Source organism: Sander lucioperca, chromosome 15 (genome assembly GCF_008315115.2).
Source record: "Sander lucioperca isolate FBNREF2018 chromosome 15, SLUC_FBN_1.2, whole genome shotgun sequence".
Taxonomy (NCBI): Eukaryota; Metazoa; Chordata; class Actinopteri; order Perciformes; family Percidae; genus Sander; species Sander lucioperca.
Genome location: NC_050187.1, coordinates 31,120,999 through 31,148,381, shown reverse-complemented (window position 1 = coordinate 31,148,381; position 27,383 = coordinate 31,120,999). Strand labels below are relative to the sequence as shown.

At 40.6% G+C, this 27,383-nt stretch overlaps 1 protein-coding gene and 1 long non-coding RNA gene across 2 annotated transcripts in view; both read left to right on the top strand.

The window, feature by feature from the left end:
- The window catches only part of pdxkb (pyridoxal (pyridoxine, vitamin B6) kinase b), a 43,087-nt gene that overhangs the window by 1,446 nt on the left and 14,258 nt on the right, over nt 1–27,383 (top strand). Inside the window, exons 2-3 of the mRNA XM_035992083.1 lie at nt 4,416–4,752; nt 23,071–23,125. Of these exons, the coding sequence (XP_035847976.1) occupies nt 4,672–4,752; nt 23,071–23,125 (136 nt within the window). The 5' untranslated portion in view covers nt 4,416–4,671. The remainder of the gene's footprint in view (nt 1–4,415; nt 4,753–23,070; nt 23,126–27,383) is intronic.
- On the top strand, nt 12,029–22,884 carry LOC116061731. The gene is made up of 3 exons (XR_004107796.2): nt 12,029–12,151; nt 13,794–13,796; nt 22,871–22,884. It is a non-coding gene; the product is annotated as an uncharacterized LOC116061731 (long non-coding RNA).

Genomic DNA, 27,383 nt, shown 5'->3' with positions numbered 1-27,383 from the left:
ACACAATGAGATTTTTTTTATAAATTATAAGTAATAAATAATGTGGATATAATGACTAAGTGGTTAAAGGCAAATAATAGAACAGCTAAAACAGTCTGGTAAGTTCAGATATTGACCTTTACTGTAATGCAGCCAGTAAAACCAGGTTAAGACACGTCACATTACACTATCCAAAATCTCAGACAATATCTAGTCTTATATCACCATATCAATATAATAACGATATATTGCCCAGCCCTATCCCCCGCTATTGTATAGTGTAGAGGCCACAAACAATGGTATTGCTAGACGTGCTGTAAAAAAAACTCAAATAACAGTTGTTACCTAAATGTCAAGTAATAAACCTGAGGTGTCGTTCAAAGCTGCAGCAGTGTGCAGTACAACAAATATATGGTGTTTTTTGAAAATTAAACCACATAAACCTATTCTGGTACAACCTCTAAATACAACTATGAACCTGAAAATGAGCACAAAATGAGCACTTTAAGCTGTCAGAGATTTGGCAGAACATTTTACAGAAGTTGAGGCTTTAGTCAGTAGAATCAGCTCTTGTCCGTATCTGTCCTGTTTCTGGGGTTGTTACAGCAACGGTAGCCAGTGGGTCAGTCGACGCCGTTGACACAGCGACTTAAGTCACTTGTGATTTTCCAGCTTCTCCCGCTCTGAAGGAGGAGCCGCTGGAGGAGGAGGAAGCACAGACTGAAGCCTTGGGGAATGAAGATGGTGAAGGGATACACACGGGTAAACACAGTTGCAGATATGTACACAGCCCTAGCTCATATCGGACAATCGAACAAGCGGAAAAGAAAAAGTGATTGTTGGATTGTTCGTTTCATAAAGTTACAGAATTCTAATTGGATGCAGTTGCCCCCAAATTCCATCGTTGAAACAGGGATCTGACAAGCACGTTGTTCTAAGCATTAGGGGTGTGCAAAAAAATCGATTCACATTCGAATCGCGATTCAGGCTCTACCGATTCAAAATCGATTTATAGAATTCCAAAAATCTATTCATATTTTTTAATTAAAAACTACTGCAATCACATGGGAAAAGTAACTACATTTACAGACTGTGAATCGTTTTTTTTTAATCGAGAATAGTTTTTGAATCAAATCGATTTTGAATCGAATCTTGAACCTGAAAATTAATATTGAATCGAATCGTTACATTATCTGAATCGTGCACCCCTACTAAGCATACTGAGGCTACATTTACATTTCTACGTTTTGGTTTAAAAACAAATATTGTTTGTTACTCACATTCCCCTTGCTCTGGCGTTTCAGAACCTTCTTGAGCGTTAACCATACCGTAGTTCCGAGGCATGGATATTTCAGAAATAAGTTATTTTAAACACGTTGGTCTGTAACGTTCACAAACGTCATAAATCGTCTAACATCAACGTAGTCTGTTGATATGGTTGGCTTTTAATAGTATTCTTTTTCTTCATGTGTTTTTCAGATTTAGATCCAGTGCAGAGACTCTTCCTGGAGATGATCAGAGAATACAAAAACATGCGCAGGTAGCGAGACAAAAGAGGTTTCCTGTTATATTTACTAGGATGGTCCCAAGGCCTCTGAACAACCAAAAGACTGGTGGTTCAATTCCATATGGGTTGGCTTGTTAAAGGAATATTCAAAAACTCTCAAATATTGACTGGAATTGGACTCAATAACCCAGTATTAATCTGGCTCTAATACAAAGACGAGCCAGTCTGTCCTCAAGAAGCACATCATGTCTGATGGAGCTGATTACAGTCACACATCTTTTGGAGTGGTTAAGATCTCCATGGTAACATAACATATCTGATGGATTAACTCACTTTTGGATTAGTGCATAGTGTAGTTTTTTTTCAGTAGGGATGCGAGAAAAACAAACACTTTTTTAAAGGCATCACAATACTACAATAATCAAATTAATTATGGAGATTATGAATTGTATTTTTACCTCGGGAACATGATGTTTCAGCTCTGTAGCACTGCAGCTGATTCATAGGCACTTTTTTTCACTGCACAGAATAATTAAAATATATGTAAAGTGACTAAATGAAAATAAATATATTCCCAAATATGTAAATGACTTACTTCTGTTTTCTCTTTAGAGCCCAATATGGACCAGGACTCCAAATGATCCATGACACCAACCTCCTACTCTTTATGCTCTTTCTCTGACATCTCTGGGACTTCTTCCTCCATTACCTCCTCATCTCAATTTTACTACATGGGAGAACAACAAGAGGGAGAGAAGAGGAAGCACATCACGTTTGTTTGGGTTATCTGACATTAAAATAAAGGAAAATGTATACCTGGCTGTTTGTTTGTACTGTGCAATGATGATTATAATACATTATATATATATATATATATATATATATATATATATATATATATATATATATATATATATATATATATAATATTATATTTTATATTTTATTAAAGCAGCACTTTCAAAAAAGTAAGTCTTGTGTGTGTGTGTGTGTGTGTGTGTGTGTGTGTGTGTGTGTGTGTGTGTGTGCGTGCGTGCGTGCGTGCGTGCGTGCGTGCGTGCGTGCGTGCGTGCGTGCGTGTGAAATGCAATTAAAGTGTCACAGAGCAGTTGAGGCCTGGATGAACAGCAGGTGGAGCTGTTAGTTCAACATCGCTTGTCTACCTCCCTCTGTTTCTACACATTGATAGGTTTTTATGTGTGTTTTCTTTGGTAATGTCTGGTATGATTATCAGCCTCTTTTTACATTATCATTCATGTGTCTCCCACCCCTGATCAGAGGGTCATCTGAAGAAAAGGAAAGGGGAGTAGGTGTCAGTCAATTAACCTTAATAACACAGTGGATTGTAAAGCACTTATAGATAAAGAACAGTTGCGCTCAGCTTTTTAGTGTCTAGTTCTTAAGCTTAATAATAGGAACTAGTGACTTTCGGTTGAGTCATTACCTACATTAGCAGTAGTAATAAAGCCCTTACCGAAAGGCAAAGTAGTGATGGTGAGGCTCGTATAGGCCTACAGTAAATATCCCATCATCCTGAAAGACAGTCACTTGTTGTGTGAAGTGCCGATTCTATTTTTAGATTCAGGATTCAGGATGTATTTTGTGGTTACCCTAATGGCTGCTGGGCTTTCATGCATGTCACAGGGTTCAGTGCAGCCACTAATGTTGAACCATTATGGCTGATTAAGGCCTGTTTGTACCAGGCTAATGTTAAAATAGGTTTTACCAGTGCTGCTTACTTAAGTTTAGACACTCCAGTACATTGTAATAAACTGCTGCTGGGCTTTCAAGCATGTCACAGGGTTCAGAGCAGCCACAGATTTTTTTTTTGGGTGGTAGTAGCTCAGTCAGTAGGGAGTTGAGATGGGAACCGGAGGGTTGCTGGTTCAAGTCCCCATATGGACCAAAGTATGGTGGTGGACTGGTAGCTGGAGAGGTGCCAGTTCACCTCCTGGGCACTGCCAAGGTGCACTTGAGCAAGGCAACAAACCCCCAACTGCTCGGGGTGACTTTTCATGGGCAGCTCCCTCACTCTGACATCTCTCCATTAGTGCATGTATAGATACTGAGCATGTGTGTGTAATTCAGGCCTGTGTGTAATAACAACAGAGTGAAAATGTAATTTCCCCTTGTGAGATTAATAAAGTATACATTATTATTATTATTATTAATGTTCAACCACTATGGCTGATTAAGGCTTGTTTGTACCAGGTTAATGTTAAAATAGGGTTTACCAGTGCAACTTACTAAAGTTTATATTAATATTATACTGATATTAACCAGTACTATGTATCAAGTAGGCTATGTTTGTCTGAAATGCAATCAGTGTCACATAGAGCAGTCAAGGCCTGGATGAACAGCAGGTGGGGCTGTCAGTTCAACATCTCTCCGTTTGGCTTACCTCTGTATACCTCCCTTTGTTTCTATGCCTCACACTCTCCCTCTTTCTTGCTCCTATACTGCATTTGGCTACGTTTGTTTGTGCATGCACTCTGTGTCTCTCAGCAGCACTGCCGACTGTTGTGTGGTGACAGAGGCAATCTTTGCCAAGTCAGATCCCCCCTCAGTCACGACTCTGTGATAAAGATGGTGTGAGGCACAACCACAGACACACATACACACACCAAAAAAAAAAGTGCAGCACCAAGCTACATCCTAAAAGATGCAATTTTAGTCCTTTCTCCTTTATTTTGGCAGGGAAAAGACACATCTGAATAGTAAATTAACTTACAATGTTTCCCAAAATAATTCGGCTATGTAAAACGGAGTGGTAGAATAGAATAGCACAAAATAGAAGAGAGTTGTCATTCACATGTATTCAATTCCAGCTGTGTTGATAGGGATCAGGAGGATGCGCTTAGTGGCCCTGTGGTGACGTCACATGGTTTAGGCGGTCTCTCAGATGGCCTGCACGCAATACCGGCGTGAGGTGTGTGTTTTGTCCTTCAGTGTAGCTATCTCTCTTCCTCTCTCTATACACACTCACTGCACATCACCCGCTACAACCACCACACGCGCTCACACACAGTATCACACAGCTGGTTAGCTTGCTAGCTAACGTTGTTTCTTTCCAACTGACGGCGTTGTGTTTAAATTTAGTTTTTTTTCGTACTGTTATGTGTAGACGTGATTATCGTTGAAGTAACGGATTATCTGCATCCCTCCTCGGCTGACCGGGAGCTGCCATGGAATGCCGTGTTCTGTCCATACAGAGCCATGTAGTCCGGGGATATGTGGGCAACAAGAGCGCCTCCTTCCCATTACAGGTAAATACAACTTACATGCACCCATTTTCGGACAACGGGCGACGATACACCCGTTATCGGACACGACCAATGCCTGAAATGGGCCAGTACTCAACCAGTACTGAGTACAATTAAAGCGTCCACATGACTACCCTTCCTTCTAATGGTTAATAACAGTATTATTAATAGGATGATTTTTTTTCTTACCAAAAAGGCTATATATAAAAAATAATAAACGATTAATTGGGAAAACAAGCATGGAATGATCCTTTCATAACCACGTTTTCAGTCTGTGATGATGATTCGACCAGATTGATAACGTTAGTCGAACTAGGCTCCTGGCATCGAATCATCGATTCGGGGTCACCCTACAAGATACACTCATGAATATTAATATATCCAAGAAACATGCAACGATCATGAGTACTGGCACCTCTTTTGGTCCAATTCAGGCACTTGACATGCTTGCCCACAAAATCGAACTGCGGCTTTCCATCAACACTTAACGACTCATGTAAAGACCGATTTTTGTAATGATTAGGAGAGGGGGGGGCTACACCATAGTATCATGATATTTTCCATAGCAATACTGTATTGATACACGACGCCAAGTATCGATCTTTAATTATATAAATTGCACATGAGCATTTAACTTTTTGCTACTACAATAATAAAATCGATTGCTTTTTCAGTCCACTAAACCTTTTTTTCTGGTGAGGTCAGCAGGGGTGAACAAGGAAGTTGATAAATTAAAGATGGCGGAATCAGATAGGTAATAAATTGCAATTTATCGCAGAATATCGTAATATGTTTAAAATCGCAATAGTATGGTACTGTGACATAAGTATCGTGATGATATCGTATCGTGGGGCCTCTGGTGATTCCCACCTCTAGTAATGATCCTTGCTAATTACATCGTACAAAGTTCGTACAGTCTTTGCTAACAGAAATTGGTCGTTCACCTAAACTGTCGCTGGATGATTTAATATGTAGCCGTGGTTACTTGTACTCCCCCCATGCTAGGGCTAAGTGATATGGAGAAAATATAATTATCACAATATATTGGAAATATCAATATCGATATTGTAGGGTTGACAATTGGTGCTTTCACATAATATTTACACAATGAGATTTTTTTTATAAATTATAAGTAATAAATAATGTGGATATAATGACTAAGTGGTTAAAGGCAAATAATAGAACAGCTAAAACAGTCTGGTAAGTTCAGATATTGACCTTTACTGTAATGCAGCCAGTAAAACCAGGTTAAGACACGTCACATTACACTATCCAAAATCTCAGACAATATCTAGTCTTATATCACCATATCAATATAATAACGATATATTGCCCAGCCCTATCCCCCGCTATTGTATAGTGTAGAGGCCACAAACAATGGTATTGCTAGACGTGCTGTAAAAAAAACTCAAATAACAGTTGTTACCTAAATGTCAAGTAATAAACCTGAGGTGTCGTTCAAATTGTGTTTCCCTGACAAAATCTGTTCCCTCCATTCACCTAGTCCTCAAACCATTTCACTGAAAGATGTGAAATATATGGGTGATATCACGGTAGCTGACGTCGTCTTGTTGTCCACGTTATTCATTTGACGACGTGATGACGAGGAGGAACGCTTAATCTGACGGAGAAATTGTGGCATGACACCTGGGAGGGAGTCCCATAATGGAGCAAGGTGTTTTTTTATCATGTTTTATCGCCCATCATGAGAAAACATACATGTGTTGCTCAAACTAATGATAAACGCCTGGCTGTAGAGCAACGTTGTTAATGCCAGAGGTGGCAGGGTTGTGTCTAATAATGGACCTCCAGGTGAGGATCATTTATATGTGGAAACAAGCTTTTCAGGCTCAGTCTTCAGTCAGCCTGTGACAGTGTACTCCGGACCGGTGCGGTTGCAGAAGATAGGTAATGATAATCTCAGGGGCCGGAGGGAAACTTGGACCCAGCCAGTTAACCAGTCACCACAGTGTTGGTGCCTCAGGTTGCCATCATTTGCTCACAGACAGGCAGGCAGACTGCTGTAATGGTCATGATGTGTATGGGAACATCTAGATGGACACCAATCCAGCCAGCCTCCTGCGGTGATAACCTGCAAGTCTTGTACTACAGGATCGACAAATAATCAATACAACAGCTTGCTGCTTTGAGTTGTCTGATAAACTTGCACAGATTGGTGGAAAAGGGTTTATCGTGGACGTTTTCTTCCTTTCCCGCTGACATGGCAGCTGTTTCTGAACGTTGAGCATTTTGCCAGATCGTGACTGTGTTTCATTAGAGTAATTGCACACATGGACTTTGTTGTGTGTGTGTGTGTGTGTGTGTTACAAAGGACCACATAAGAGACACAGTTGTTTATAAAGATCAGTGACACTGAAAGCAGTTGGTATTTGCTGTGAATAAAGTGTGTATCGATTACTGCTAAAGGTTGCCCCGTTAGGTGGATGTTTTCCTCTTTGTTTACTCAGATTAATTGTGACCAAAGCTGTCTGCCATCTATCTTGTCAGCATTAGGCCTAGAGCCAGACATCAAACGGAATTTTTTAAATTACTTAAATTATGAATGTCGTACAGACCTAAATTTACTCATATTGCCATTTTAAATAAATGTACATAACCAGTTAAACCAAACGGTGACATCTTGGCAAAAGGTCAACCAACCAATTAGCTAACAGTCAAGTATATTTAACTGGTAATTAATCAGAATAATCATTTTAGAAGTGAGCTAACATGAGAAGGAAATACATGCCCTGATGAATGTAAAATAATCTTTGTTATATTTATGGTTAATGGTGTAAATCTGCTTATTTATCTTAATATAGATTTGAGGTCATATTGCCAGCCGTACTGGGCAGTGCATTGGGATGTTTCTGTATCTTTATAATGTTTAACTATGCTCAGGCTAGTTTCTGTTAAAGCTGTATTGGGAAACCTCAAACAAAGTTCAAAATCACTGCTTAGTTTATACATTAATAAGATGCAAGTGACCATAGCAAGCACTGACTCTTTACATTATGTTAATAGTTAATCTCAATAATCTTTAGACTGACTGTCAGCTAAAAGTGTTCACCACAGTAGCCAACAGAAGTTAAGGAGAGTGATGCTTTTATGTTTTTGTTTTTTGGTAATGTCTGTCATGATATCTGCCTCTTTATACATGACCATTTATGTGACTAGTACATGTGCGCAGTAGTGGTGCCCGATTCCGAAAATGTCACGATTCGACATCGATTTTTAGGCTCAATATTCGATTCAAAATCGATTTCCGATTCAAAAACAATTCTCGATTTAAAAAAAAAAAAAAAAAGATTCACAGTATGTAAATGTGGTTACTTTTCCCATGTGACTGCAGTAAAAATACAATTAAAAAAAAAATTAATTGATTTTTGGAATTCTGTGAATCGATTTTGAATTGGTAGAGCTTGAATCGCGATAAAAATGTGAATCGATTTTTTTGCACACCCCTAGTGCGCAGTCTCTGTGCATAACGTAGAGTTATTCCTGCAACATGTAACGTTAGACAGACAATCAGCAACATTATTAGATCGGTAGAAGCATAATGCATTCTTATTGGCTCACTGACGCTGATGAGATTTACTCCTTAGGAACTGAATTTGGGCATTGAATGACGAGGCATTTTTCGATACTCAATACTTTTGAGACAATTATTTCGGTGCCTTAAAAGTTATTGAATTCGGTACCCAGCCCTACTCCCACACCTGATCAGAGGGTCATCTGAAGAAAAGGGAGCAGAGTAGGCATTAGTCATTTAACCTTAATAACACAGTGTATTGTAAAGCACTTATAGATAAAGTACAGCTTTTTAGTGGCTTAACATGTGTCTTGTTCTTAATCTTAATAATAGGAACTAGTGACCTTCGTGTTGGGTCATTAAGCTGGTTTGAGAAAAGACAGGCCTGTGCAGGATCGATGACCAGCGATCGCCTCCTATGCCGGTTACATTTGTGTCAGACTTGATCCCGCCTTGTTGTGAAGTAATGCACACGTGGGCAACGATAACCTCACGAGATCGAGGCGGTGGCCACCGTTTTTAGAGCCAGGCACCGCAGTTGCTCTCCACCGACTCCAAGAACCGTGGCATGATGGGAAACGCCTGGCTCTCACCTGATTTAACAGCTGATTGGTTCAGAGTTGACTCAACACTATGACGTTTTATATAGCCTAAACTTTTCATTGTTTTTGAATTGGAGAGGTTTTGATTGATGTTTGTCTGATTTTTAAGGCCTTTTCTGGTAACAGAATACACGTTGTATGGCGGATGGTGACGGTCAGTAGTCAGAGGGACTAAATAAGCCCTTACCTAAAGGCAAAGTGTACTGAGTACCTAACAAGAAGGCATAACTACCAGAATAAGGAGCCAAAAAGAGCAATTGCATTCAAAACAAGCCATTTATTTGATGTTATGTGAAAGGACACAGAGGTTTTTAGCTCCTCTCGGCCATGAAAGTGAGAGTCATTTTCCTTTATGATCCCTAATGTTGACCGTAGGATGATAACAGCGATTGCTTTGGATCTATAATTGCCATGATGATGATGATGATGATGATGATGATGATGCTGTTGGTGATTTTTAGTTTCATAGTGTCCTCCAGCAGCGTGGCAGTCCGTAGTGATGGTGAGGCTCGTATAGGCCTACAGTAAATATCCCATCATCTTGAAAGACAGTCACTTGTTGTGTGAAGTGCCGATTCTATTTTTAGCCTGCTGTGCCCCAGGATGTATTTTGTGGTTACCCTAATGGCTGCTGGGCTTTCATGCATGTCACAGGGTTCAGTGCAGCCACTAATGTTGAACCATTATGGCTGATTAAGGCCTGTTTGTACCAGGCTAATGTTAAAATAGGTTTTTACCAGTGCTGCTTACTTAAGTTTAGACACTCCAGTACATTGTAATAAACCTTCTCTGAATGTGACTCTAGCTGCTCACAGCTTAACCAACGCAAATCATAGTTAAGTTCACTGTAAGTATTATTATTATTAGTAGGACAAATTGATGCATCTAGCTTTTAAACACACCCATATGTGTTGATGCCAATATGCATTTTTAAAGTGTCAACATTAATAAGATAACACTGTATTGATGTTTTATTACGTTGTTAATGAAAGTGAAAAAAAATAGAAAAAGTAATAGTTTTACAATCACCAAATATTGATCCTAAAACCTGTATGTGCCGGTACAAATCATTTTTCAGAGCATCTTTAAATGTTTGTACATTAGTAAGATTATATTTACGCTGTTTGATTATGCAGACCGTGTCAGTACTAAACTGCCTTCACAAGTCTTTTTAGTCTTTGTATAGGGTTCCTGCAAGTCAAGCAAGCTATAAAACCTAAATTCTAATTTTTAAATAGCATTTTACAATTTAAATTGAACTATTGACAAGTCTTGCAGATGTAGTGATTTCTTTATGCTCTGTTCTTCTGGTGAGGTCATACAAATGGCACTTTCAAATTATTACAGTGATGAAATTGGCCTTTTTTCATTTTTCAATTCTTAAATCTAAGGAGACAAACCCTTCAGGCACCTTCTTTTTTTTTACTTGAATGAGATGTTAAGAAGGATAATACTGATCTAAATGTCAGAGAGGTATATCATCAGAAGACATCAGGTTGATAAGTAAACTAGGCTATACCTTTACAGTGTTGTAAGTGTACTTGGCTAATGCATTAGTTTGTGAATGAACCATTATTGGTGCTTGTGGACGTAAGAAAAAAATGAAAAAAAAACACTGACAGTATTTTAAATTGAAACTGATAAATGGAAAGCCCACAGGCCAGCAAAGGAGCTGCTCTCACTCAGTCACACAACCATGATTCAGTTGGTGTTTAAGATAAGGGATAAGATAATGATGATGTCAGCGAGCGCGCAGGGCATCCCTCTCTCCGTGCTGACAGGAGAGAGAATCTCCGGCCTGTCGGCAGACAGGAGACAGCGGTATGAGGAAGCAGGGCTCTGATTGGCTGCCACTGGATTCCTCCTGGTGACGTCACTGAAGATGGAGACAGGCTGCCTTAGAGCTCGGCTGGATAGGTTCAGCTTTCACACAGAAACAAAATTCAAATCCACTGCTGTCTTCCGGCACAAAATTAGGGATTAGTACGTAATACGTATATTGAGTTCATTTGAATTAGTATTATTTTGAAATAGCTTAGTAGTCAGTGGGATTTCCTCCTGAATGCAAAAAACAGTTGCTCGTTCAAAAACAAGGACATTTTATGAAGGTAACACTGCCCAAGAGAAGAACTAAGCAGGTTGTTGATGTAGAAGTCCACTGAAGGAGAGACTATAAAAGCTGAATAAGTGCATTATCAATGTGATAGGTTGTTTATTTCTCAAAGGGATGGTTTCAGTGTCCCTGAAACCAGCGGGATGCAGTGTTTTGCTTAGGGACAAAGAATATTTGCTGACATGTCACTACCCTGCTGTTCTGAGAGTGAATCGTTATGCTTTGAATGGAAGAATGATCCGCACTTGGTGGGAAAAAAACCCCAAGTGCCTTGGAACATATTTAACTGGCAGCTCATTTAGATTTAGATAGGCCTACTGATGTTGTCCTTGTTGGTAGCCAGACAAGCCTGTATTCAGTGCTTATTTCTAGTTAATATAATAAACATGTTTTTGTGGCTAAAGCTGAAATACGTTAATTCACGGATAACTTCTTAAACAGATAACTAGCTTGATAATTGATTAATCATTCAAATTGTTAAGCAAAAATGCTGGTTTTGCTGGTTACAGCTTGGCAAATGAATTGTTCAACCGTGCAGCTTTTTGCTAATTTCATGTATTTGTCAATTTAATACCTGTGGATCTTTTAAGCTACGCTAGCGGCGTCTGGTCGGTTGGCCGGGTTGACTACTGTTGTGGATCCTGAAACATCTCAACAGCTATTAAATTCAATTTTGTACAGTCATTCATGGTTCCCAGACCATTCATTGTTTGTCTAATACTTTGGTTTATGACCAAAAGAGAACAAATGACATTCCCATCAGCCTCAGCTGTACTTTGTGTGTAGTGCTATTTAGCAAATGTTAGCATGCTAACGCGCTGAACTAAGATAGTGAACGTAGACGGACGGAATTTGTGGCCGAGATGACTAAAGTTACCGACGGAGCTGACGCGCATCACAGCATTGCACCGGAAAAGGGCTGATAATCAGCCGGGTGTCCTGTTTCAATCACTCCTGATCGGTTCGATCGTTGTTGCTGACAGGGTTTAAAATTAACTTTTTCGTCCACCAGCCAAATGGCTAGTGAATGTTCAAATTTTACCAGCTACTCAATAGATTACCATTGTTTTTTTGGGCTGGTGAGTGAAGCAAATCTGCCAGCCACTTGCATATTTTACCAGCATTTGGCTGGTATGGTGCTAATTCTGAACCCTGGTTGCTGATAAATACCCGTGCCTACTATGCAGACTGGGTAAACCCAGCCCGATCTGCTGCCGATTTGATTTCTCCCTGCAGCTCAGGCTGGAAACCTGTACATTATTCTATCCTGCTTCCATTACAAATTTGCGGGGACCAATCACAAACTATCCACCTGGCGCTATTGGCGGGTTTAACACTATGACGATAGAGAAGCGACCAAGCAGCTTTTTGTTTACATTCAACATGGCGGCCACCGAAGCGCAGCAACCCGTTGATGCCGCTGTCGCTGCTACGTCACCCGGATCGTTGGTCTGATTGGTTGAAGGACTATCCAATTGCGTACAGAGTGATTTGAACTATGCCCATTGATCACGCCTCTTGTGCAGTAGAAAGTACAGAGCAGACTCCCCAGACTAATGTTCAGTCTTTAAAGATTGAGCTTGGTCTGGTGATAGCCAGACTACGTGCCTACAGCAGAGTAATTTTTCCTGGGAGTGAATGCCAATTGCAACTTTTTCCCACTACAGACAAAAGCCAGATGTTAGTGAGTGTAAGTGGGTTCTTTGGCCAGTGGGAAAGGGGTATTAGTCTTGTTGTTGTTAGTCCAACAAAATAACACATCATGTTGGGCTGCGGTAGCATGTGACAGGCATTTAATAGGCTGATGCAAGAATAAAAAGATGGAAACAAACACTGGGAACATTTGTTTAACAATGTGCAAATTAACAGTGAACGTACAGGAGCAAACCCAAAGCCGAGGGACTGCCTGCTAAGTCACGATGCAGTAAATGTAACGTTTGTGTTGACTCAGATGTGATCAGTCTATCTTGCCACTGACTTGAGGCTTATGAAAAAAGCGAGAAAGGATGTGACCTAAATAGCATATTCTTAGCCCCATCTACATCTGTAGGCCGTAAATACACGGTTTTACATCAACAATCAATTTGCATCCTGCTTAACCAAAGGAGCATGTTATAATGGACAGGTTGCTTCTATGTGAAAGAGTCCTGTTTCTAAAACAGTAAAACACATCTTATTCACGACTCTGTAACAGAAACAGATCTTTGAGAATAAACTTAAAGCGCTCATATTATGCTCATTTTCAGGTTCATTATTGTATTTAGAGGTTGTACCAGAATATGTTTATGTGGTTTAATTTTTTTAAAAACACCATATTTTTGTCGTATTGCACTTTGCTGCAGTTCCTCTTTTCACCCTGTGTGTTGAGCTCTCTGTTTTAGCTACAGAGTGAGACATCTCACTTCTGTACCATCTTTGTTGGGAGTCGTACATGCGCAGTAAGTAATTCAATTCAATTCAATTTTATTTATAGTATCAAATCATAACAAGAGTTATCTCGAGACACTTTACAGATAGAGTAGGTCTAGACCAAACTCTGTACTTTACGAAGCCCCAACTATTACAGTGGTTGCCTCAAGAGCAAGCATTAGCAGTAGCTATTGCGACAGTGGCAAGGAAAAACTCCCTTTTTTTTGTTAGGAAGAAACCTCGGACAGACCCAGACTCTTGGTAGGCGGTGTCTGACGGCACCAGTTGGGGGAGTGGTGAATGGTGGCAATAATAGTCATAATAAAGATAGTGAAGCAGTGATCACAATGGTAGTCATAGTAGTTCATGTCATAGTAGGGCACAGCAGGGCGTTACGGGGTGTAGTGTGGCACAGCAGCCTGGGTGGACGCGGTTGGACGCGGCAGGACGCAGTCGGACACTGCGGGGAAACGCAGAGCGTAGCAGGGTGTAGTAAGTCCATAGCGTCAGCTGCACCCAGGACCCCGGTGTAGGTGCCACCCAATTCCAAGGCGATGTTCTGGGTGAAGAAGAAGCAAAGGGACTCCGGGGAGAAAACTCCCCAGAGCTAGGTTAGTAACAGGCATTTCTGGGACTAAGATGCACACAAAAGGAGACAAGTGAAAAGAGAGAAGAGGGAGCGGCTCATTGTGTCCTTGGAAGGAGCTTCCCACAGCAGTCTAGAGTTATAATAGCATAACTAAGAGAGGCAGGCTAAAGAGAGGGGCCCTGGACCGGGCTCGTACTCTCCCCTGCCGGAACGGGCTTGTACTTCCTGCCTCCCTCTACTCTACTCTACTATGCTGCAACTCCTCACTCCCTAACTATAAGCTTTATCAAAGATGATGGTTTTCAGTTTATTCTTAAATGTGGCGACGGTGTCAGCCCCCCGAACCCAAGTTGGGAGCTGGTTCCACAGGAGAGGAGCCTGGTAGCTGAAGGCTCTGGCTCCGATTCTACTTTTAGAGACTCTAGGAACCACAAGTAGCTCTGAGTTCTGGGAGCGCAGTGCTCTAGTGGGACAATAAGGTACTAAAAGCTCTTCTATGTATGATGGTGCTTGACCATTTAGTGCTTTGTAGGTCAGGAGAAGGATTTTAAATTCAATCCTGGATTTTACAGGAAGCCAATGCAGAGAAGCTAATACAGGAGAAATGTGATCTCTTTTGTTAGTTCTTGTCAGAACACGTGCTGCAGCATTCTGGATCAGCTGGAGGGTCTTGAGGGACTTATTTAAGCAGCCTGATAGTAAAGAATTACAGTAGTCCAGCCGGGAAGTTACGAATGCATGGACTAGTTTTTCAGCATCGTTTTGAGACAGGATGTTCCTGATTTTGGCAATGTTACGAAGATGGAAAAAGGCTGTTCTTGAGGTTTGTTTTAAGTGGGCGTTAAAGGATAGATCCTGGTCAAAAATGACTCCTAGATTTCTGACAGTAGTGCTGGAGGCCAGGGCAATACCATCTAGGGTAGCTATATATTTAGATAATGAAGTTCGGTGGTGCTTGGGTCCCAGCACAATAACTTCCGTTTTGTTTGAGTTCAACATCAGAAAATTGTGGGTCATCCAGGATTTTATATCTTTAATGCACGCTTGAAGTTTAGCTAACTGACCGCTTTCGTCTGGCTTGATTGACAGATATAATTGGGTGTCGTCTGCGTAACAGTGAAAGTTAATTGAGTGTTTCCTAATAATATTGCCTAGAGGAAGCATATATAAAGAGAATAGAATTGGTCCAAGCACTGAGCCTTGAGGAACGCCATGGCTAACTTTAGCGTATTTGGATGGTTTATCGTTAATATTAACAAATTGGGATCGCTCAGAAAAATAGGACTTAAACCAGCTTAGTGCGATTCCTTTAATGCCAACTAAATGTTCCAGTCTCTGTAAGAGGATGGTATGGTCAATAGTGTCGAATGCAGCACTAAGATCTAATAAGACAAGTACGGAGACAAGTCCTTTGTCAGCAGCAGTTAGAAGGTCGTTAGTGATTTTCACCAGTGCCGTCTCTGTGCTATGATGCATTCTAAATCCTGACTGAAAGTCTTCAAATAGACTATTTCTATGCAGAAAGTCACACAATTGATTAGCGACTACCTTCTCAAGGATTTTGGAGAGAAACGGGAGGTTAGATATAGGTCTATAGTTGGCTAAGACCTCAGGGTCGAGGGTGGGTTTTTTCAGAATAGGTTTTATCACAGCTACTTTAAAAGACTGCGGTACGTGACCCGTTAATAAGGACATATTGATCGTATCTAGTAATGTGGTGTTGACCACGGGTAGTGCTTCTTTAAGTAGCTTCGTTGGAATGGGGTCTAAGAGACAGGTAGTTGGCTTAGCTGAAGAGACCCTTAACATTAATTGTTGGAGGTCTAAAGGATAAAAGCCGTCTAAATAAGTATCAGGTCTTATCGTTCTCTCTAGCCCTCCTGCGCCCAATGGTGAGTCGTTGGAAGCTGTGGGCAGAAGGTGATGAATTTTTTCTCTAATTGTTATAATTTTATCATTAAAAAAGGTCATGAAGTCATCACTGCTCAGAGCTATAGGAATAGATGGCTCAATAGAGCTGTGACTATCTGTCAGCCTGGCTACAGTGCTGAAAAGAAACCTTGGGTTGTTCTTATTTTCTTCTATTAGTGTTGAGTAATAGTCTGATCTGGCATTTCTGAGGGCCCTCCTATAATTTTTTAGACTATCTTGCCAATCCACACGAGATTCTTCCAGTTTGGTGGAACGCCATTTACTTTCAAGTTTTCGTGAGATTTGTTTTAATTTGCGAGTTTGGGAGTTATACCAAGGTGCTAGTTTCCTTTCCTTCATCATCTTCTTTTTGAGAGGAGCAACCGAGTCTAAAGTAGTCCGTAGGCAGGCCGTAGCAGCGTCTACAAAGTTATCAAGTTGGGAGGGACTAGAGTTAACATAACAGTCCTCTGTTATATTAAGGCATGACATTGAGTTAAGTGCTGTTGGAATAGCTTCCTTAAATTTAGCTATAGCACTGTCAGATAAGCATCTAGTGTAGAAACTTTTATTTAATTTCGTATAGTCTGGTAGTAGGAATTCGAAAGTTATTAAAAATGGTCTGATAATAAAGGATTCTGCGGAAATACTATTAAATCGTCAATTTTGATGCCATATTCTAGCACAAGGTCGAGGGTGTGGTTAAAACAGTGCGTGGCCTTATGCACCCTCTGACTGAAACCAATAGATTCTAGCAGTGAATTGAAAGCAGTACTAAGGCTATTGCTCTCAATGTCCACATGGATATTAAAATCACCTACAATAAGTACTTTGTCTGATTGAAGGACTACGCATGATAAAAACTCTGAGAATTCAGATAAAAACTCAGAATATGGACCTGGTGCTCGGTAAACAACAACGAATATAATTGGCTGTACTGTTTTCCATGTTGGGTGTTGAAGATTAAGAACAAGGCTTTCAAACGAGTTATAATTTAGTTTAGGTTTAGGATTAATTAACAGGCTCGAGTCAAATATGGCTGCAACTCCCCCTCCTCGGCCTGAGCCTCGTGGAATTTGGGTATTATTATGACTGGGAGGAGTGGCTTCGTTTAAACTAACATATTCGTCATGGCCCAGCCAGGTTTCGGTGAGGCAGAATAAATCAATGTGGTTATCTGATATCAATTCGTTTACCAATAATGCTTTCGATGACAGAGATCTAATATTTAATAGTCCACATTTGATTTTCCTATTCTGTTCTGTCGTTGCAGTGGTTGTTTTAATTCCAATTAGGTTGTTTAGTATAGCACCTCTTTTGTTAGCGTTTGGTTTAAACGGTCTCAGTCGGGGGACAGACACGGTGGTTATGGGATTATGAATGGGTGATTGCTCTGAAGGGAGCACAGAGGGGCGTATAGCGCTGTATCTCTGATTATTGACTTTGGGAGAGTGTGTCTGGTCAGTGTGCTTGTGGGAGTGTTTACGGGATGTAAACAGTCAATCAGAGGTCTGGGTATGCAGGGCGTGGTGCAAATTTCCACGTAGCATCTGGCTTCCGCGTGTATTGGGATGAATCCCATCCCTGCTGAACAGGGAGCCACGTTCCCAAAACAGATTGAAGTTGTCAATAAAACCTATCCTGTGAATACTGCATGTGAGCTGGAGCCAGGTGTTAAGGGAGAGTAGTCTGCTAAAGAGGCCTGATCCGCGACCTAGAGATGGAAGTGGGCCCGAAATAAAAACCGACTTCCCAGTGCTTTTTAAAGCCTCAATGAGAGTGGTAAAGTCTCGCCTTGTGCGCTCACACTCCTGAATCCGAGTGGACATGTCGTTATGTCCACAATGGACCACGATGCGTTTGATAGAGGTCGGAAATGAGGGTATCAGGTCCATAACTTTAGCCAGGATGTCTGCAACTTTGGCTCCGGGAAAACAGTGTGTGACAGCATTATGAAACCGTAGGTCTCTAGTGATGGAGTCCCCAATAATTACTGTGGTTAGGGGGAAGAGCGGACGAGGAGTGGGGGGGTGTGGGTAGCCGGTGACGGGAGCAAAACAGTCAGTGTCGGTTTCAGATGGGCAGGGAAAAGAAGAGGAAGAATGCTTACCGTTCGGTTGTGGAGATTGTTTTTGAGGAACGTTGTCATTTGGCCGATCCAGGCAGTGTAGGCCACCGGACCGTCTGACTACCGCATCCCTCAGAAGCTTTCGCCGCGCGGTAGCAATCGTCTTCCGTGACGACGGCTGGTCAGTCTGCTTTGAAGCGGGGCGAGCCCGGTGAGCCGCACTGGCCACCACCGGCTCCGACTCCGACAAAGCATTGAAGCGGTTGGAGAGGCTGAGGGCAGGAGGCGATGGAGCCCTACCCGAGGCTCTCTTTCGGCCGCAAACCACCTCAGTCCAGGGTGGCTTGATAACCGGTGTCGAGCAGGACGATGGCCGTGGGCAGGCAGCTGGGTCCCATGGCGCGGTATCCTGGAAGGCCGCCGAGAGAGATGAGATCCGGAGCGACTGATTATGAGCCACGTCCAAGCAGGCGGTTAACAAAGCATCTTTGGTTTTTAAGTCCTCGGAAAGCCGACGAACATCTTCCCTGAGGTCAGCAATTTCTTTGTTTGTATTATTGAACAACGAGGAAATCCTGAGGGGGAGTGGGGACTCGCCAGGTGTAGAGGTTGCCATGAAGCTAGCGTTAGTTTAGCCGGTAGGCCTAGTCTTGATAAATTAGCGTGAGGCTAATACTTACTTACACGTAAAAATGTATCTTTGGTTTTAAAAACACTTTATTAGTATAATAAAAACTAGGCGAGGTTTTAAGTACTGCTAGCTAAACCTATAATGTGCACAAAAAGATATAACACAATACAGGATAGTGGAAGAGCCAAAAAGCATAATATGAGCACATTAAAAGGCTAACACCAAAACCTCAAAATCAATTCTTAATTCAACTTCAAGTCAATGTAAGGTAGCTGAGAGTCTTGGCGACACACTTTGTTTGTGAGTTACAAGAATCCTTTCTCTTAAATGGGAATTTGTTTATTTAAAGTTCATCAGTCAATCCTGCATTAAATCCTACCTTCATAAAGGCTATAATGTTCCGTTGAAGTAGAGCTGGGCAATATATCGATATTATATCGATATCGTGATATGAGACAAAGTTGAGACTATGAGACTATGAGAAAGTCTTAGATTTTGGATATCGTAATATCGTGATATGACATAAGTGTTGTCTTTTCCTGGTTTTAAAGGCTGCATTACAGTAAAGTGATGCACTTTCTTTTCTGAACTTACCAGACTGTCCTAGCTGCTCTATTATTTGCCTTTTCCCCACTTAGACATCATGTCCACATTACTGATGATTATTATTCTAAAATCTAAGTGTAAAGATATGTTGTTAAGCACCAATTGTCAACCCTAGAATATTGCTGTAATATCGATATCGAGGTATTTGGTCAAGAACATCGTGATATCTGATTTTCTCCCTATCGCCCAGCCCTACGTTGAAACTGTCTTAGAGATGTTGATTCAATTTGATGGTCATTTTGGAGGCTGTAGTTTGTGTTTTGAATTGTAGCATACTGAAAGTGCTTTTAATATTTACTGTAGCACTTATCATTTATATCAATGTATAATATAACATAATATAATTCAACAGCACCACAAAATACAGCCGTTAAATTGACCTTAAAGGGGGCGCCTCTGCAGCCATGAATTGCAACGTCCCCGGTTCATCCTTAAATAACACCTCAATGAAAATGTTTTTTTTTAATAATTCAAATATTTATTGAGTTTTTTTATTTTATAACAGAGAAACAACAAAGAAAAAAAACAAAAAAAAACACAACAGTGAGGTTCAATGTACATCTCTGTGAACAACTGATGTTCAAATTACATTGTAGACATGTAGGTGCAGAAATTGTCCCATTGTTCTTTCATGGATTCATTCGTACAATGTAGTCTTCCCAGCATCTTTTCGCACGCAGCATTCTCAGTCATTCTTTCTTTCCACATTCTAAGTGTTGGGGCATGAGACTCCTTCCAAAATTTCAAAATGAGTCGGGAACATGTTACCAACGCAGTGTTTAACACTCTAAAAATATGTTCATTTAACATTGGCACTTCTCTTTTGTCTCAAAGTAAACACAATGAAAATGTTTTTTAAAAAACATTATGACTTCCATGAATGTAGGATTTACTGCCGGGTAGTTAGACTGCATTAGTTCTATCATGGTGTAGCCAATAAACTGGCAATTGAGTGTACATAATATTATTATTTCATATTTATAAAGGGAACTTGTATCCTGTTAACCATCTTCTCTGCTTAAGTGTTAACTCAATTTTGAGCAGCCGCAGGGTTGGAGGGCTTCTGAAGAAAATGGGCTTTTCCCTTTGGATATTAATAGAAAATCACAAAGATTAGAGGGCGACACTGGAGTGGATTTTCACTTCTGTTCATCCCACTGCCACAAAAAAACTCCTATGACAGAGCCGTCCCAATCCTGGAAGAACGGCTCCTGTCCCATTCCCATAAGGTAATAGCGTTTATTCATATTAGAACAGCATATTTATATATAAAGACAGACTTATTGCTATAATTCCCATCCTGCCAGATCCAGTTGACTTTTTTTCCTGTCCCGTCCATGTGATGATTAGTGAAATTGACTCCCATTCCGCAGGAATCCCGTGACCCACAGGATTCCTGAAAACAGTCTCAGTCTCTATCGCTAACAAAGATTAGAATAAGAAGATCTCAATCATCATCATTCACACTTCTGTATGTCCACCAGGAGTGTATTCCTACGGTAGTCTTTTACAAAATAGTATTTTCAATAAAACTGGTGTCACGTTCTGCATTCCTGTCACCACTTAGAGCTTAGCATGTTTCCTGAATGCCTCATGCTGATGATACAAATACATTATTTCACCTTTCAGAAAACATGCCACACTTAAAGTCAAGGTGAAAGGGGGTGAATCACTGCCGCTCCCTTCTGAAAGCAGATTCTTGTATCTCAAAGTTGCAGTCAATTGAAAAGAACAAAGAACTCATTTTACTCTGCCTGCTTCCTGCTTCAGCCCAATTAAATAAAGTCATTCAGATTAACAATCGACTGCGCACGTGGATGGATCATGTGTCTTTCCCTCTCTCTTTCTCTCTCTGGTTAATTAAAATAAATCTGTTAAGAAAGACAGAGAGAGTGAAGGACACCAAGAGTTGGTTTATGTAGCTGTTGCAGATCTGTGCAGGTTTCAGCTGAAGTTAAACTGAGAGGATGTTGTTTTTATCTCCACTCACGGATCACAGCCGGGGTTAAATGAAGCCATATGGAGTTTTTTATTTTTTTACAGATACATGGTTATATGCTGCAAGTGGTGACCTGGAAAATATGCCACAATATACAGTATTTGACAAAAAGGTTTTATTCCAACATATGAGGATATTTTAGGAATGGCTATTTGTGTGTTCAGAAGCGAAAACTCAACTCTGATTTGGTTCACTCTCACCGCTCTCATAGCGTTTTAGACAGACAAAAACAAAGTTGGCGACTAGCTGGAGAACATAGTGGAGCATTTAGCAGTTAAAGGAGAAATCTGGTGCAAAATGAACCTAATAACACATGTGCACCGAGTCGACCGTGCTCTGGAATTTGTTTTCATGCTAATCGAAAGTGACCAGTTTTAGCCCAAACCGCTAATTAGCTTATAAAGCTAGTCGTCGGGGCACAGGTAAAGTAAAAATAAATCACTATTTCTATACCACTAACAAGGCTCAAAATAGCACCACACTTCCACAGTAGCATAATGAGGGTCCCTACATGTAAACCGAAGCATTGAGAACTTTGTAAGTGTACAAACCCCGTGTAACCAGTAACATAGCTCAAGCACAGCGTTCGACTGGTCGTGACTGTTTTCCCAAGATGGCGCCTGCCTGTATACGCGAACAGTACACATCCCAGAGAACGGTGTCGGTACACGATCCGTTCTGCCTGCACGATCCGTTCTGCACATGCGCAAAATGTTCGCGCATGCGCGGTTGTACGAGGATTTACGACACTGCACGATCTGTTCCATGCTTCCGGTCGACAGCCAAGCTAACGTTAGTTTAGCTAACAGCTAATTCGGCTAACCGCTAGCTGATTGTAGCGGTCTGCCGTTAGCCTCCACAGGCAAGCTAACGTTAGTTTAGCTAACGGCTCATTCGGCTAACCGCTAGCTGATTGTAGCGGTCTGCCGTTAGCCTCCACAGGCAAGCTAACGTTTGTTTAGCTAACAGCTAATTCGGCTAACTGCTAGCTGAGACAGCATGTAATAACTTTAAAAGACCCTCAAAATAAAACTTGAAAATAAACGTTGACATATATAACAAACACCTAACATATATAACAGCTGTTACGTCAGTTCAACTTTACTTGTGCTCATTTAAAATACAATCACTCAATACTTGTCTTTATTGTTATTACTGTGAAGTCTTAATTTAGCTGTAGCCTGCTTTTCCCATTACGTTTGAGTTAACGTTATTTTAGACTGAATCTAGCTGTCAGCTAGCAGTTAGCCGAATTAGCTGTTAGCTAAACTAACGTTAGCTTCCCGGTGGAGGCTAGCCATAGGCTAGCGTGGAACAGATCGTGCAGGTCGTATCCTCGGTAAAACAGTATTATCTTGCGCATGCGCAGAACGGATCGTGCAGGCAGAACGGATCGTGTACCGACAAACGGTTGACTCGGTAATCATGTGTTAATAACCCCTAGGTTCATTTTGCGCCGGAATTCTCCTTTAAAGAGACACACATTTCCCTCAGGAGTTGGTGGAGACCAAAAACAGAGGAATTAATAGGCGAGTGACTATCAGGCTTACATTCATTATGTTGAATGTGTTTGCCGCAACTTGTAACGTATTTCTGTTTCTGTTGCTCTCAAGTGGCCAAAAAAAGAATTTATTGAAGGTTTAATGATCAAACAAATGAAGGCATTTTTTGTTAATTTTTGCTCAGTAAGAATTACAGTATTAAATACCTTAAACAAGTTGTATACAGTACTGTCTGCTTTTGTGCAGTAGTGTGGTATATATGTGTACAACTATACTCAAAATAGAGTTGTCAAATTTAAAGCCAGTGTACCTGTTAACTTCTCCTGACACCTGATCTGTTTCCTCTCTCTGTCCTCCAGGTTTTAGGGTTCGAGGTGGACTCCATCAACTCTGTCCAGTTCTCCAACCATACAGGTAAGACAGATGAAATATCTGAAACAAATATGAAATATTTTTTTCTTGAGCGTGAGTGCTGTGTTTTTGGTTAGTGTGTGTGGGTGTGAATGAGTCAGTCAGAGAGCGCCTGGCGTTGTCATGAGGTGTTAGCAAGTATTAGAGAGACGATTGTCGTCGTGCTGAGGCTGACACGTCAACAGCTGAGTGAGTCAAGTTTTTTGGGGAGGTCAGTGACTTCACTGGCTGACAACAGAGCAGCTCTCAAAACACAGAAGTAGCTGCAGGGGACAAACTCCATTCACATTTTATACAGGCTTTCTGTCTCGTCTTATTTTGATGAAGCAAAGATGCCACGATCAGTTAAATCATGACGAGGAGTACTACTCAGCCTGTGGAAACAGTTGAATAAAGTCTGCTGTAGCTCTAGAGCAGTGGTTCTCAAATGGGGGTACGTGTACCCCTAGGGGTACTTTGGAGTACTGCAGGGGGTAAGTGAAATTTTTGCAAAAATGCTAATTTAAAAATTAGTGCTGTCAAAGATTACAATATTTAATCGCATTAATGTCATAGTTAACTCGCAATTAATTGCAATTAATCACACATTTTTATCTATTCTAAACGTCCCTTGATTTATTTTTGTCCCATTATTTTTTTTCTCATTTTAATGCTCTTATCAACATGGATCGGCTTGCTTTATGCAAATGTTTTTTTATTGAAAACAACATTGGCATACTGTAGTGTTTAATTTCACTTGGAGCAGTCGTTCACACTTGGAGCAAATAATCTCTCACACAATGTAACGGCTTTGACAAGGGGGCGGAGAATTGGCATCAGCTGTGGTATTTCAGACTGGATGTGCTGCGATGATAGCTCAGTTCACAACGACAAAACACACAGATCACTTTGGTCTTGTCAATGGAACCATTTGGCAACTTTTTAAAAGTAAACTTTCCATTCAGAATCTTATTGGCATCCATTTCGGCGTCTTACGCTCACCATCCACTCAAAACGTAACATTAGCCTACTACTCTTTGGCCGGCTCGCAAGCCCAAACAAGTGTGTGCGGCGTGCCTGTTGTTATGTTTCCGGTCTAGCTAGATCCGGTGTGGTGTTGTAGTTTTTCTAACGTTACTAGTTGTTGCAACAGCATGTGAAAAAAACTACAAAGTTTGCTAGGCCAAAAAGAACGTTAATCTCGCGTTAAAAAAATTGACGCCGTTAAAATGGGTTTGCGTTAACGGCGTTAATAACGCGTTTAACTGACAACACTATTAAAAATATGTCATGCATAATTCCTAAAATAATTATACTATAATAATGAATGAATTAAGTGATGGATTCGAAACATTTGAAATGTAGCATGTAAATGTTTTTGTTTAAAAAAGGTTGTTGTTTAGTGAATCTATCACTGCCGGCGCTGTATTGTACCTCTTCATATAGACTTTTTTTTTCTACCAAAAATGTTTTGTGCTGGTCAGGGGTCATTTGGTTTAAAAAAGCAATTCAAAGGGGGTACAATATTGAAAAAAGTTTAAGAACCACTGCTCTAGAGGACCGTCTTGGGCTTGAAAACTGCACATTTAGGGAAAGGATATGGGCATTTCTTTACAGTACCAAGCAGGGAGAGTCTAATGGAAGGTGAAAGATTGAGTTACATTCAGGCTAGCATAGGATTATATTAAGGACTTAAAGTTAGAATATTTCTGTTTCTGCTCCATTGATTTTGAACTTTTTGTTTCTTTAAACAGGTAACAAACTAAAAGACAGAACATTACAAGTAAATAAAGATACAAGTATGCAAGTTAAGCTCACAATTATTTTGATCAATATTGAAATCACGATTATTTAACTGCACAGCCCTAGTAGAAGAGGACAAAACATTATGCAACATGTCAAGTTAAAAGTGATCACAGTTCTGGTTTGGGTTGAGCTAGTCTAGATCCACGAAGTTCCACTTCCGGGATTGCTCTGGTGCCGACGTCCTTCTTTTCGGCCGGAAGTCCGTCACCTTCCACTTTCTTTGTGTTGGCGTTCTAAACTCTGGTGGATTTCTGAGGACTATGGTTAGCTGCTCCTCAGATCTCTGCAGGGTAAATCCAGACAGCTAGCTAGACTATCTGTCCAATCTGAGTTTTCTGTTGTATGACTAAAACAACTTTTGAACATACACACGGTCCACCAAAACAAGTTCCTTCCCGAGGCTATTTTGCAGAGGCACCGCTGCTCCATACTGTGCTATTGTGATTGGTTTAAAGACATGCCAATAAACCAGAGCATGTTTTTCTCCCATCCCGGAATGCTGTGTGGACTAGCCAGAGCCTCGTCCGCAGGACTGTGGAGACTAGGGTTGAGTTGTTGCTTGAGATGAGTCTTAAAAGTGGAATATGTAGAGTAGGGCCGCCTATTCCAATATTTACTTCCCTTTACTGACAGCACAGTTCTTCTGCTCTGTTTGTGTTTGTTGATTATTGCGATAATGTATTTTAACAAAAACTACACCATTATAATGTGTTGCTTTTTACTGAATTATGTCTTATATTGCCTCAGCAAAGTCTGAGCAAATGTATATTAAATAATAAGAATAAAGTTTGAACTTTTAAAAAGGCATACTTGCTACAGCAACAAGATTTAGAGGAAACTTGGACTGATGATGCTGGTTACTGATTGGCCCAGAGGGGGTGTCTGCGTCATCCCTTGGCGTCACATTTACTCATAATATTTTCAACTAATTTCCAGACCCGTGAATGAGTAATCTGTACTGTCTCTCTCCTGTCTTGCACTGATGGATGCTCTCAGCTCATGTCATTCATGCAAACTGAATACGAAGAATGAATCAGCTGTGAAAACAAACACATCTGCCCAGCTGTTGCTTGTTGCTTCACAGTGGATACAATAACCAGACTCAGAAATCTTTACAGGATTGGTGCATTATGACAGTTATCCTATCTGCTTATTTGATGCCACTTAGAGATTCCATCCACAAAAGACGTTGCATTTGTTGAACTTAAAAACAGTAAAACAGTTAAACAAATCAACAGTGAAAACACCTTGAACTGTAAAATTTCTCTTAATACTTTTCCTGTTTTAACTTTGGGAATTCCCCTTAAAATAAATAATGTAAAAAATATATTCAAATGTTGGCTGAGTAAGTTTAGCCTTTGGGAGGGGCGAACGTGCGCATGTCATGCAGAACACAAGACAAAATAAGAGTTTACTTGCAAAACTACGTCATGTGCAAAAACTTTTTTTGTTTTTCTCGATTACATTGTTTTTGTGATCGTTAGGAGCCAAAATCGGAAATGCGATCAAAGTTCAATTAATTGCACAGCCCTAGTTAATAATGCTACTGGCTGCTCTGTTTTTTTGTCCTTTGTGTTGTACAGAGGGTATGGCCTTGATCCCCTCATGTAATGGTTGTCTAGTTTTTCATCTGGTCTCGAGAATACAAGTAATTATAACTATATAATTAGTCCTGACTTCGTTGCATTCAGTTTCAGGCTGCAAAAGGTCAGCAAGCGGTTTAACATCTTACTGACCAAACGGAGTTTGGTTTCTACACTTGTGAGCTGGCGGTTTGAAACCAGCCAGGTTAGTTGTGGTTGTGTCATTTCATTATTTAGATGGATGATGTTGAGTTTAAAGTAATCTGTTGTGGTGTTGCAGTCTAAGGGTAAGCATAATTGTAGGTGTTCTGTAGGATAAGTGTTGTTATGTGGGCGAGCGTAGGACTCGTCTGTAGTGACATTGGACGCAGAGATGGATGAAATGCTGTAATTTCCATCTGAGCTGTTTGGAAGTGTTGTAGCCTGGATTCAGCCGAACATCTATGGTGAGAGAGGTTCCCCCGAACCAGTTTTATCTACACATATCATTGATCAATTCATGAACAACTTAAGAGTGACTTGTCTTTGTAGCTTCTCTTTTTTTTAATACAGAAAATCATTTATTCAACATAATCCAGAGACTTGCTGTGAACAGTGTTCTTTGGAACTATTTTCTATCGAAATCGAACATAGAAAACTGGATAAACGTGAGGTTCGTGGTAAATGCAAGATACAAGATGTGTCTAAATGTCCTTTTTGATGCTTTAGGCACCACAAAGAAACAAATACTACCCATCGTCTTGAGCATTTGGGAGGCAGCAGAACATCCCAAAACCTCTGAAAATAAAGCTCTCCTCAAACTATCTACATAGTAGGCCTGCACGATTCGGTGAAAAATATGAATCACGATTTTTTAGCTTAGAATTGATATCACGATTCTCTGCCATGATTTT